The 12,961-nt window shown below is 36.3% G+C and overlaps 1 protein-coding gene across 3 annotated transcripts in view; it reads right to left on the reverse strand.

Annotated features, from left to right (window-relative positions):
• LOC114055151 (protein cordon-bleu-like) overlaps positions 1-12,961 on the reverse strand; it is a 113,644-nt gene that overhangs the window by 49,193 nt on the left and 51,490 nt on the right. The window contains exons 5-8 of one of the 3 annotated variants that reach the window (XM_027878989.1): positions 12,039-12,083; positions 9,582-9,676; positions 6,248-6,331; positions 5,343-5,500 (exon numbers count right to left, since the gene is read on the reverse strand). In XM_027878989.1, coding sequence (XP_027734790.1) covers positions 5,483-5,500; positions 6,248-6,331; positions 9,582-9,676; positions 12,039-12,083 — 242 coding nt within the window. In that variant the 3' untranslated portion in view covers positions 5,343-5,482. Of the gene's footprint in view, positions 1-5,342; positions 5,501-6,247; positions 6,332-9,581; positions 9,677-12,038; positions 12,084-12,961 lie in introns of those variants that run through there. The other 2 variants (XM_027878987.1, XM_027878988.1) reach the window with 2 other exon arrangements.

Consider the following 12,961-nt stretch of genomic DNA (forward strand, 5'->3'; position numbering starts at 1 on the left):
TTTTTTTTTTTTTTTTTTTTTTTTTTTTTTTTTTTTTTTTTTTTTTTTTGCAAAGGAAGAAATATTTCTCTGATGCTGATATCTCCAAAGGTAACAAACTTAGTTCTCTCACATTTTGTGTAACAGTGGTAGGTGGAAAGCTTCTAGAGTAAAAGCTTTAAATACCTAAATTTAAGCTGATTTAAGGTTTCAGTCTTGAGCAGAGGCAAGTAACAGGCACAGATGGGCACAGTTTACCAAGTAACTCCTGCTGTATAGATTTCAGTGGCTTCAAGACTCGTGAAATCTGATTCTTGGCTGCTTAGATTCAGTGTCCAGATGCCCACACTGCCGGGTATTTAAAACCGGCACTGCCAGTCAGAGTTTTCCCAATTCCTTTTGTAGATACGACCCTACTCAAGCCCATTCATTTCAGCTTGGTCCATTTCTCTGTGTTCATCTCAGAACGTTTTTCGAGAATATTTCCTTCAAAATACGCTGCTAAAACCACTGCAGGAACTGAAGTTTACAAGCTGTCTTTAAAAAAAGCAACAACTTGAATGCAATGTGTTGTGATGATTTTACTCTTAACCACACAGTTCTAAGTAAAGATACAGGTTCTGGTAATCAATGACTACCTGGTAATCTTTTTTTAAAATAAAACTTTCATGGTTGCAAAAAGTTTAGAAATGTGACTTCTACAAACTTCATGCTCAGAAGCCAACTGAAGGGAAGTCCACCCTTAATGATTTGTTTTCAAATCTCATGAACTTAAGCCACTTTTGTGTGGTGAGGGCAAGAGCTGACAAGTGATTTTTGAATACATGAAACTGGCAAGCACAAGCTAAGCAGCACAGACAGAACAGGGGTCAGCCGACATGTCTCTTCACCAGATACTGTTTTTAATAGCTTATAACTTCACCATGCTCTAACCATGGATGCTGAGGCTTTCCATTCCAGGTGTCTGCCTCAGGCGATTTTTTTTTTTTTTTTTGTTGAGCCAGAGTAGTTCAGCTGGTTCTGAGATGATTTTTTTTTTTTTTTTTACTAACTCCAAGGTCCTTTTCTTTGAAGAAGTCTAGTAACTTTTGGAGCAAAAACTTGAAGTCTGGTGGCATGCAGCCATTGTTTCAAGCTCTTGCCTACTGCTATCACATACTCTACGAATACTGTATTATGTAAAACTATGATTCACATGAACAAAGACAATTAATATCCACAAAAGGAGGTAGGTGCAGCTGCATCTCTTCAGCGTGGCTGAAAGGCACCTCCATGGTCTGCCTAATCTATCCCTCTGCTCTGAGACAGAATCAAGTATGTGTAGCTCATCCTCCAGACAATTTTGGAGGTTTTACATATCTGGTGATAATAAGGATATCATGGTCACTTTAATAACATGCTCCCCTGTGAGACCTCCATACAGTCAAATTTTTCTCCCTCTAGTATCCAAGTTAAATTTCCATTGCTAAATATAAAGCACACTGCTTCCTGTCCTGCACTCAGTAGACAAGGAGAAATAAAGTTGATCACTGTCATCTTTGCTACCTACTGGAATTCTCTCAATGCCAGCCACAAGCCAGTTGGCTTGAGCAAACCTTTTGTCTTACCAAGGCAAGTTAACAGTTTGAGGTTTTTTTCCACAGAGTATCACAGGATACCAAAATTAAACTAACTCTACCACAGTGGTGAACCTTATCCTGAGATACCTGGTATCTAAGAAATATCTTTTTCTTCTAATCATGTGAACATTTGCACAAATGAAAATATTTATAACTATATCTTCGGTAGTGTCATCCTCTGGCATCTAACTGCTGGCTTACAGGTACCTTGCAGCAAAAAGTGGGGAGAACAGATCTGTCTGCTGCAGACTCTCCATACTGTTTGGAGAGTTTTGTATTTTGCAAATAAAAACACACTAAGCAAAACTGTTTCAAGGCCAGACCACTGCCTACATCTTTGGCAGTGTATATAGATAGCTCTAACTGTACTAAATGCAACATAGCTAATACCAAATAAAGACATCCCAAGCATTGTCAGGAGACCAAGAAGCAAGAACGTGAAGCCAGGAATTTAAAGTAAATGTAACTGTCAGATGCAAGAAAATATTAAAAGTGGATGGCTGTTAACTTCCATTTAGATGACATGGGCAGTATTCTCATTCCTACTGACCTTAACAGCACCTGCCCATGTGCCATAAAGTCCTTGACAGTAAAGGGTATCAGCTAATCACCTGGGACCTGACATGGCTGAAGAGAAATCACCATTTGCATAATTGTACTTGATTCTTCTTTCCAACCATTCTGAACTGAAAAAATGTATCATGAAATGTATAACTCTTGCCATCGTGGAGGATGTAAAAGACTACAGTTAGGGTAAAAAGCTTTGATAAGGTAAATAATATGTGTTTTAAAAGCCTTTATAAGGAAAAGAATTCTTGCCATCATTTAAGAAGTGATGGCCAAGATTACTAATGCACCAGAAGTTTTGATTACTTTTTTCAAACATTAGCAAACTTTTTCAAACTTTTCTTCTGGAGCACAATCTTGCAATTATACAGCTACTATGAAATTAAAAAAAAACCCCACCACACATACCCTAAATGCATCTGATAACTGTTTGGTATTTAAATTTTTTTTTTTTTTTTTTTGCCTGGTAGTTTTTATATGGACATATATAATCATAGCATGGCAGACTCACCAAGCAGAAAACTACTGGACTATCTGCTTCATTTAACGAATTGAGCCTGTTATAAGTAACACCTACATTCAGTCATACACTGAAGACTACGTGTTTTAAAAACGGTCCTGATGAAAGTCTTCTAACATTGCACTGCTGAAGCCCTGTTTCAACTAGAGAAACCTTGTGTGATAAGACTTTGTGCTGAAGTTTCAAATCCTCTGATAAGTTTGTTCCTGGCTGTACTTCTAAATATTTTTTTCCCAAGCTGATTTATTACATAAACAAAGTCCACATCAGAGCTACACATCGTTCAGCCCTAGAATTGTGGTTTTTTTCACTCTCAATTTATGAAAACACAAAGGCTCCAAAATAAAAACAGTTAATTGTAGTACCGCTTTCCAAATGCCGAGTTTCATCAACTGTTTATTTGAGGATAGTGACACCAAGTGGCAGAGACGACTTAAGTTCCCTTTTTCCTTCCAGCTGTTCTTAACTGCAGCTCCTTCGGCACAGAAAAAGCGGAACACAGTTAACTGTGCTGCAACTTCCAACTGCCTTATTTGTATGTTATATTTATACATCACTGTATTTCCACAGCACTTGACTTTTGAAAAGTTGCCCTTGATATAAAACTCATCAGCTTAGTACAAAACGGATTTTTTTTTCCCCAGATTAAGGAAAAGATTTCTTCTTTATTTACAGTACACTGTTGGATTTCATGTCCTTTGCTGATGTGTGGTATAATGAACAGCTGCACTTTGAGGATTTTCATGGAGAAGCCTTTTCTGGCATTTCTACAACCTCTCCATATGCTGTTGAAAAGTTCTTTCTTTTTCACCTTTATTTTCATTGATGCCACGAATAAATGACCTTTCACCTCAAGTCTAAGTGTTGACTTTGCCATCTTGACTTTGAAAATCTGCTTCCTCATCAACAAATCAAAGTATTTTAGAGGCATAAATAATTCCAATAATAATTAGATAAATATGGCACTGAGAACATTAAAAAGTGAATGTAACTTGTGCTTGGATATATACTTTTTACCCCTTTATTCCATTCCTTCATACTGCCCAGTTAAAAAAAAAAACAAAATCAAAAACAAAAAACCCAAATCAATACCCTAAATAGAATCATGACTTTTTCTACATTTCAGTGCACATTAACACCACATATTAGTGAGAAAAGGGTAGTACTTCACGAGTTACCTTTTTTGTTATAGGTAAGAAAGATTTTCCTGATACAGTCATTATCTCCTTGTACTATGGTGACAAAATATTTTCCTTTCAGAAATAAAACTGAAACCGGCATTGGTTCCCCACACAGCAAATGCATAATACTTTCAGATGACCCAAAACAGTAATAGAAAGAAGACGTGAGGTAACTGCAGAAGAGGAAGCCTCTACTGAATGACACTTTGCCAACAGTCCTATCTTAGCACAATGAAAAATCTATATAATGATCTCAAAATGTGTATTTCATATATATGGTTATGTAAGATACCACTTATTTGGAATAAGAATACTCAGTTACATTGAAGTGAATGAGATATCCTTTGAGCAAGAGGAATAACAAATTACTCTGAATAATCAAGGGTCTCAAAGTCTAGCCCATAAGGAACTCCTATGCTGAATTTTTAAAACTATGAAATTCTTTCACTGGTGTTTCCACTTGAATTTTATCTTAATACAAGTTATCTATGCCAAGGTTACAGTATTTTAGAATTTTTCACCTAAGGGATCACAATTGTTGACCTTTTTCTTGAAGCCCATCTAGTATCTTAAAAGGATGGACTTCCTGTGCTGCTGAGTGGATGTTACACTTCTTTAATACACCTTATATGAGCTTGAACAGAATAGTACCAAATTCAATGGAAGTATGTCAACACAGTCATTTAAGTATGTGCTTATGTCTTAGCGGGATCGGTGCTTGTACAAATACAGGTGTCAAGCCAGAAGTGAAAGACATAAACACTGAACAAGGGTACATTGCTCTTGAAGATGAATTGCTCTTAAGAAGAAAGGGGAAAAAATTAAATCCCTGACATGTTCATGTAACTGAATAAAAAGAAAATATTTTCATCTCTTCAAGTGCCAATTACTCCCTGAGAGCTGAGCCTTTAGAAGAGTTACATGTTCAAACCAGTTTTGAAATTTTTTTTCATCAATGTCAATTTATGACTTACCCTACAAAATTCCCTAAAAAATTAAAGAGATGTCTCTCTTCTGCAAAAAGTAACACACTTGTATAAAAGACAGTTGAGAGTGTATGAACTACCATCATCATCACTTATAATCCCTACTCTTTCTCCACTTTCTCTTCTACTACTCGGATAGCAAGATACTCAGACTAATTTAAAATGGCAGTGACTACGAACCACAAGATGATTTTATTTTGGCAGAGCTTCTGATGCTTCTTCTATACTTTTGCTTAGTATATTTCAATCACCAGTATCATCCTCTACTAGGACTCTGTTTTAGTAAGAGAGATCTATTAATATATTCATCTTTGCAATGTTGCCTGAATTTTTAGTGTCATAAGCAGCATTTCAGTAGCCTTTCATTATGAAGTCTTCACAGATTTACAGAGTTAGGTGTTTTTATACCTCACAGCCAATCACTTTTCCACCACCTTCTCCTTTTGGACTCCTTTTGTATTATGCTTTTTATCAGGGATTTGTTCTCTCTCTCTTCTATTTTTTTCCACACTTTTCTGTTACCCTTCTCTGTGTCTAGTGAGTTCTGTATTTTGCAGATCAGCACGCCTTTTCCAGAGACTTGTTTGTGAAAGGGGAATTCAGAGCTAAGCCTCACATTTCAGGCTTCTATCATGCCATCAGAGTCTTCTCCAGGTTTTGAAAATATAATAACAAAAAGTCATGTAATTTAAAAAAGCAACAAAAAGACATGCCATTTATTATGAATAATAAATCACTAGAACAGTCTTAGAAAAATATTTAGGGTTCACACTTCCTAATTAGATACCTAAATACTCATAAATTGATAATCTGTTAGTCCCTTAAAAACCTTTCTAAATGTGGTTCACAGGACTTTAATACCCCAAACCCTACTGAAGTACTTAACAAAAATTATTTGTTCTTTCCAGTGTTTAAAATAAAAGTACTCTTCACCCCCAAGCTTCTTATAAAACAAGTGGAATGCTGCCGTGCTGCAGGATTCATATATAGGGATCAAAATGAAAGGTGTGGTTTTATAAGAAAAAAAGCCCCCTGTGTCACTGATAAATGATAAAGACAAACATACTCTTGCATCATGCAGTACTGTCATTGTCTTCCAGTCACAATCTAAAACCTTGGTTAAAACACTTTTTTCTTTCAACTGCTTAGAATTTAATAGTGGAAAAGTCCCTTTATTTATAGTGAAGCTGGCAAGTTGCATTTGAAGACTGCACCTTATATTTTAACTTCATGAGGATATGCAAACTGTGCACTCACATAACTAAGCCTTCTAAAACATAAGCTATTTCTACTTCTACTTGGCCAAGCATCAGGAACTGCAGCAGTTTCTGGTTAATTCAAACTGCAGGATCTAATAGGAAAGCAATAGCATCTACAAGCTGTGTTAGTACTTACATCCAAGCTTCCTTCACTTGTAGATGCAGAACTAAAAACATCCTCCTCACCACAATCTCTGTTCATCCTCAAGTATTCTTCTGTCTGCAACACAAATAAGTGTATTGCTGCTACAGAGCAGCAGCAAAGGAAACAAAACTACAAAAACATGCCAGAGCAAAACACCAAACCCCATCATAGAACCAAGACAAACTGTCTCAGTAGCACTGGACCTGATTGCTGAGAGACTCTGAAGAAGTCTGCAAAATTCCCTGATGTAGGCAAGGTGTTAAGATATTCATTAGTAGAAAGATTTAAGAACAATTCTTGGGCAAGGATGAAAATAGGTAGTAACTAATTCCTGTAATAGTGGGGACTAGACTGCTAGTCTCTGCTACACCCGCAGACACAGGGGAACAAAGAGAGCTTCGTCCTTGCCATTTCTCCATGAAGGAACTGTTTCTGTGCACTAGCATACACCCTGCTTAAGCCTAGATCCCACGATTGTCTGCACAGGACCTCTGCTCTACTGGATTGCTTAGCAGTGCCAATTTGATCTGGATTTAGCCTCAGGCAAATGACTACATTTAACATCAAAAAGGAATGGAGTTCATGCCACCTTTATGTTTTTTATGCCAGCTGCAGGAGAACAGAAGGTAACTGATCCAGCATAAAATTAGAATGGAGAGAACAAGATGATACCTGATCTGGCATTAAGCCTGCCAGTACAAAGTTAACCGAAGAAATACTCTCAAGAAATTTGTATCAACCATGAGAATAGGACTTTGCTTTCATTCTGTGTCATGGTGCTTTCAATATAGCAGAAAATATTTTTTAGTAAACTTAGATCTACTGTATTGTCACACCACAATTACTGCTTTCAGTGAGCTGGCTGAGAAAGAAAGCATGTGTGTGGGCATGGAAATCTGAGCGTAGGCCTGTAGTGTACAGTGACACCCGATCCAGGACAGTTTGCAACACAGGCAAACACTCTTCTTCCCTTGCAAAAGAAATTGCTTTCCCCTTGCAAAAGCCTGCAACTCTTCAGTGCTACTACTGTGCAAGATTTTGAACAATTCTTCCTATCAAATAATTCTAAAATACAGACTGTGCATGACCACATACATACACACACATCACAGCAAATCATAATGCAAACAAACAAAAAAATTAAAACAAATATGTAGAACCAACTTAAAGTCTAGTGGGGAAATAAAAATGTAAGAATAACCATAAAGAGCAGAGTTTAAGCACTCTGGGGTTTTGATTCCAGTTCCCTGAAATCACAATCCCTTCATAAACCTACCAAATCCTTTCTTAAAAACACTTTAATTATTTACCCTCATTCTGCTCAGTCTGTTCAGCAGTTTCACTGCTGTTTGGGATGGAAACCTTTCACAATGCCAAGTCAGATGTCTTACAGCTATTTAACATCTGCTTGCTCCTGTGTGCTGCGCTGTTTTCAGTAGTTCTTCCATCTACTGGGTTTCAGACTCCAAGAGGTTTGTACTGAAAAGGCAACAGTGATTTCTTTGCTTGACTAAACAAAGTGACAGAAATGACCAAGAAAAATCAATTAACTTGTCAGAACTAACTCAGCAAGAAAGACCTTTTCCTCAGATTTAGAAGCTCTTTCTGACTTGTAAGTTCCTACTTTCTCCCAAGTCAAATACTACTTGTAACTTAATTCATCTTCAATATCCCTAGCATCTATTAAAATGTGTATTTTAAAAAACTCAGAGTATAGCCTCCTTTGCCTTTGATTAACAAACACAAGAAAGAGAACAGAAAAAATAAGAGAAGAGTTTGCAATCTTGGAATACTCATCCCAAACTCTGCTCTGAAAAATCCACTGCAGTAACCACAGAACCAGGATACTTCATAGCAGTGTTTCCTAAGGTTGTAAGCATAAATACTTTAAAACTTAAATCTGATCTGCTTCAGGAGCTAGAACTCTGAGAGCACAGACTTCATACACAAGGTCATAAAAATGAAATCAAAGGACAAACTATGATGCAGAAACTGCATGCTGTAATATAACTGGTTCTTCCAGAGGAACTACAGTCCCACAGCATGCTCTAGAGGCTAAAGCTGAGCTCCCTTGTTTACTTGATTCTTCCAGGCAGATATGGCATTATTGCTCCAATTATGCTTTCATTCCCTTCTAAATTGGAAAATTTTCTGTAGAAGAATACTCTGAAAATTACTGACTTATCTCATAAAATACAGTCTCTATGAGTCCTTTAAGGATCGTAAGAATAGTTTAGCATGTACGACAGATGTGGTTTTTCAACACAGCAATTCACAATGTCCATAAAGGAACCTATTCCCCAGCAAAAGCACTCCAGATTTGATCATAATCAAAAAGGCAAAGAGCTAAGAGAGATTTTGGAAAGCTTTCACAGTTTTAAAAACATGACTGAGAAGACTGGAAGGGTAAGTGAAAACACCAGTCTATCAGCAAGCATTTGTTTCTTACTGCCAGTTAGTCAGACACACATTTTATAAATCTGCTCCAAAAGCCTTGAAGGGCTCTTTAAACTAGACAAAAGAAAATTCCCTTTTTACTCTGACATCCTAGACTATTACATACTTTACTATCAAAAATCAGTTAACACTATTATTTTTAGCAAAAAGTATGAAGCTAAAAGCCCACTGTTTTTTTCTGTGTTCTTGGGTCAGAACGTTTTTCTGTATTTTATTTCTGTGGTAAATGAAAAATTCTTCATAAAGGCATCTCAATAGAAGATAATTATTTTATATGAAATTTCTACATTTTCCAATTCAAGATAACAAACAAAGTTTAAAATGCCTAAGAGATACTCCAGCAGACAGAGATCCTTCAGTTCAGTACTGCAAGTTACTTCTACACCAGATTTATCGGCTTTACAGACTTGGATATGGCAGTACTGTGACTGCACAGATCTTCCTTAAGGTATAAATGCTTTAAAAGAGATTATCACCCATGCACAGAAGAGGTCATAAGACACATCTACTTGATATCTTAATTGTTCTATATTACATCAGTTCTTTCATAAACGCATTTTATAACCTGAGCACTACTAATAAGCAGACATAGGTTGCTTGAAACTACTGCCCATTGTTAACACTTGTTGAACCCACAGCATTACAAAAATAAAGGAAAAAGTAAATGGTCAACATGCTTGGCTCCTTCAATAAGCAGCTGACATCTCCATCAGGCTGCACTGATTACACACAGTTTATGCACCTGTTAACAGATTACTCCCTGGAAGGAAAAGGAAGGCAGGCCAAACAAATGGCACCACCCACAGACATAACAGATTTAGAAAGAAATAAATTCTCTTTAGTAAGCAGTACACTGCTGAACACTTACCTTGCTACTTCTTCTATCAGCGTTAAACAATCCCAGAAGTCGTGTCTTTTCTTTTTCTATTGCATCATTGCTTACTGAAGCCTTTCGATTTGGTTCTGAAACAATTTTAATGGAATAGTTTTTACATTTCTGAAATAAAGATTCAGTATTTTAAAGCATACTGGATTGGTGCTGGATTTTTTTAAAGTTGGGGATGTTATGGACTGGATTATTTAAGTAACTGCCAGATCCTGCTATCTATTGGTCATCAAGCTTTTATTTGTTCTGAGTATGTCCCAAATTCTAATGGAGGCAAATGGAATAATTTAATAAACTGCACCAAGTTTTCACTCACAATTCAGTAACCCTTATTAAAAGGAAAAATATGAGAAAATTTCATAGTCTTCAGAAATGCTTGTTACATGTCTCAAAATGCAGAGAGCACTGTAATACTAAAAAAACGCAAACACTTCAATAAAGATATTATAGTGAATACCTTTAACAATTCACAGGTGTGACTTAATACTGTGAAATTAAAGATTCTCAACGTGGATTTGGATAAAGCTCCATAAACCTTTCATTTGGACACAGGCCTCTCCTTAGAACTTAAACCAGCTGGTTGTGGTCATCTTTTCTTATCTTGGTGCTTTTACTTCAGGTGGAAAAAGAGGGGAGTTTATAGGTATTTCAGGCTGTAAGAGTTCAACCGTGTGACTTCCTTGAACCTGCTTAAGGAATTGTATGAATTCTCAATCTATTTAGTCTCCGTTCATTTTCCCCCTTCAGTTTCTCATCCACAAGCTGGATGAGTAAAATGATACAGGTATGCAGTACAGGAAACAACCACGTGCTCCCCATTCAATATACAAACTATAAAGCTCTCTCTTTTTTAATGGACTCTGCATAATGCTTGAAAACCTTTCTCTCTGGTTCCAAACACATTAGAGAATTTCACTAGCATACAGAAAGTTTAATTTGCAGGAAAGAATTTTATTTTGTTAATATTTTCTTTATTTGCTTAACAACAATTAAGAAACAAATTCAAAATTAGTTTTTGTCAACACAAAATAAAGGTTTCTTTCACAAAAAAAAAAAATCCTTATCCCAGAACTCCTCTAAACTTATTTGCATTTCACATAAAGCACATGATTTTCACACAGATCACTACTGCATATAAACAATGTCAGGTGTTAGAAGGCGTTAAGCATAGACAGTAGTTCAAAGCGCAGTAGAACTGCAAAAATGATGAACCCAAACGAAAGCATGGAGAAACTATCCTTAAGAAAGGCTACAACTACAATGATACCAAATACAGTAATAAAATAATACTTTTCTTAAATACTAAGCAATACCTATGCTCATTTGTTCATCAGAAACTGCTGGTTTTCTGCTTGGGGCTGGGCTGTAAGTAAATATGCATCCTGATTCCCATATTCATGCAGTCTTCAACTATAAACAATAATGCTGAAAGTCTAGCATAATTTATGTCACTAGCAGCTGATCATCAACTTTGCAGTGTATAATCCCAATAAACTGAGATTTAACCATAGCCTGTGGTCCCAAAAGAAGGAGCCTTTATTAATCTGAACCACTTTTTCTTAGATAAATACAGCAGATATTCCCTCTAGTATTAAACTCCATAAGAGAGGAAGCCACGGCGAATAATTACAGAAGATTAAGGGGCATAGTACTGCATCAGTGAAGCCAAGATGCCACAAGCTAAGAGGTGGGCTTCCTTTCTTCCTTCCCAAAAATTTAAAGAAGTTACCCAGTTTTATTTTGGTTATGTTGTGTCTACTAGTAATGCAAAGAAGTAAAGCCCGTTAGAAATCTACCATGCCTTTCCTGAGGATAATTATTTTAAGCAATGTATTAAAACAGAGTTAGTGGGGGAAAAGGATATTCTAAATACACACGTTTTCTGTTTAACTAGAAGCAGAAGCACAGGTGTAATCTAATCAAACCCCACATACCATAACAATTCAGAAGTCAGCATCTTTTCAGTTATCCAATGTGTAAATATACATTTGATATAAAATGCTTTGCTGTGCGTAAATTGAAACCAGTGGAAGATCTCAGTGATCTCAAAATATTCTACCTTTGCTACTAAATAAATTTTCAACCCAAGAGACCTCTGAAATGTTAGTCATTCTGAAATTCAACTAATCATGCTTTAGGTAACCTGAACAGGCTTGGTATCTGTATAGAAACATATCATACTACAGAATAGTTAAATAGCAGGATTTGTTAATTGCTGGCATCTTAACGACAATTCCCGAAGAGGTAGTATGCACAGAAGTGTTTGTTACGACCAGCAGCACAGACACATAAACAAACTTTGGAAAGACAACACAGATTGAAAACAGCTTGTTTCTCTACAGCATTTTACTCAACATTCGTAAAGATCTATCTATGAAACCCACATTAAACATAGTGTGAAGTGACAGACAGTTTTCCTTCAGCAGCATTGTACAGTACCTCTATAGTTCAGAGAAGGTTCAGACTGAGTTTTTGATGGAGGAACTGGAAAAGGCAGGCAATGAAAGGATAAGAGAAAACACATTAAAGTTCTAATATTGCCTTGTAAGGCAAAATATGCATTAATTATTCCTAGCACTTTTTTTCCTAAGCATTACAGAAAAAAATGTTGACTGACAACAGACATGCGGAGCTGCTACTGAAGCAGTTTAATTGTATTAATTTCTGATTCACTCATGAAGCTGCTTCAACTGCTAAATCGAATTAAGTAAGCAGGTGGCAGCAGAGCTTTTCTTTTAATAATTCTTCAGCACTTGGTATTTCTGTTTCAGAGAAGGAAAGACTGATGAGTTTTTCTAGTGTCTGCTTTTACAAGCACAGCCTAAGCTTTTAGCACCTTTGATGCTTTACTTGTTAGTGGGAAAGTATTTAAAAAATCTGTATGTTCTGATAACTAAACAGGCTGGATAACTACTCAATGCACAATTCATAGACCAACAGCTACTAAAACCAATGGGTTTATTCCTCTTGGAGATTACAACTGAGAATATGGAAGCAGGAATTTGATGAAACAAAGGAAAAATTCCTGTAAATTTTATGTGCATTTACTGGTTTTCTCAGACACCATGGTACAGAGTAAGAGGAAGACAGAAAAGGCTGAAATACACTCAGGATCAGGAGCATATACATCATCCTTTTTGTTTGAAAGGAAAGAGTTTAAGGCAGGCATTATTAGGGTAATTACTCTGTAAGTTGTCCTGGAGTATGTTGAACAAATCCTGTTGAATACTCAGCATGTTCAATATGTTGCTCCAAAATGGTTAGCTTAATTACAAGTAAACGTCTTAAAACAACAAACATGCAACTGAGTTATGATGTGCTGTCAACCTCTTTTTTGAACATCCTAACAATTCAAAGGAATA

Source organism: Empidonax traillii, unplaced genomic scaffold (assembly GCF_003031625.1).
Source record: "Empidonax traillii isolate 1590-97213 ecotype Southwest subspecies unplaced genomic scaffold, ASM303162v1 scaffold48:size2401408, whole genome shotgun sequence".
Lineage (NCBI taxonomy): Eukaryota > Metazoa > Chordata > Aves > Passeriformes > Tyrannidae > Empidonax > Empidonax traillii.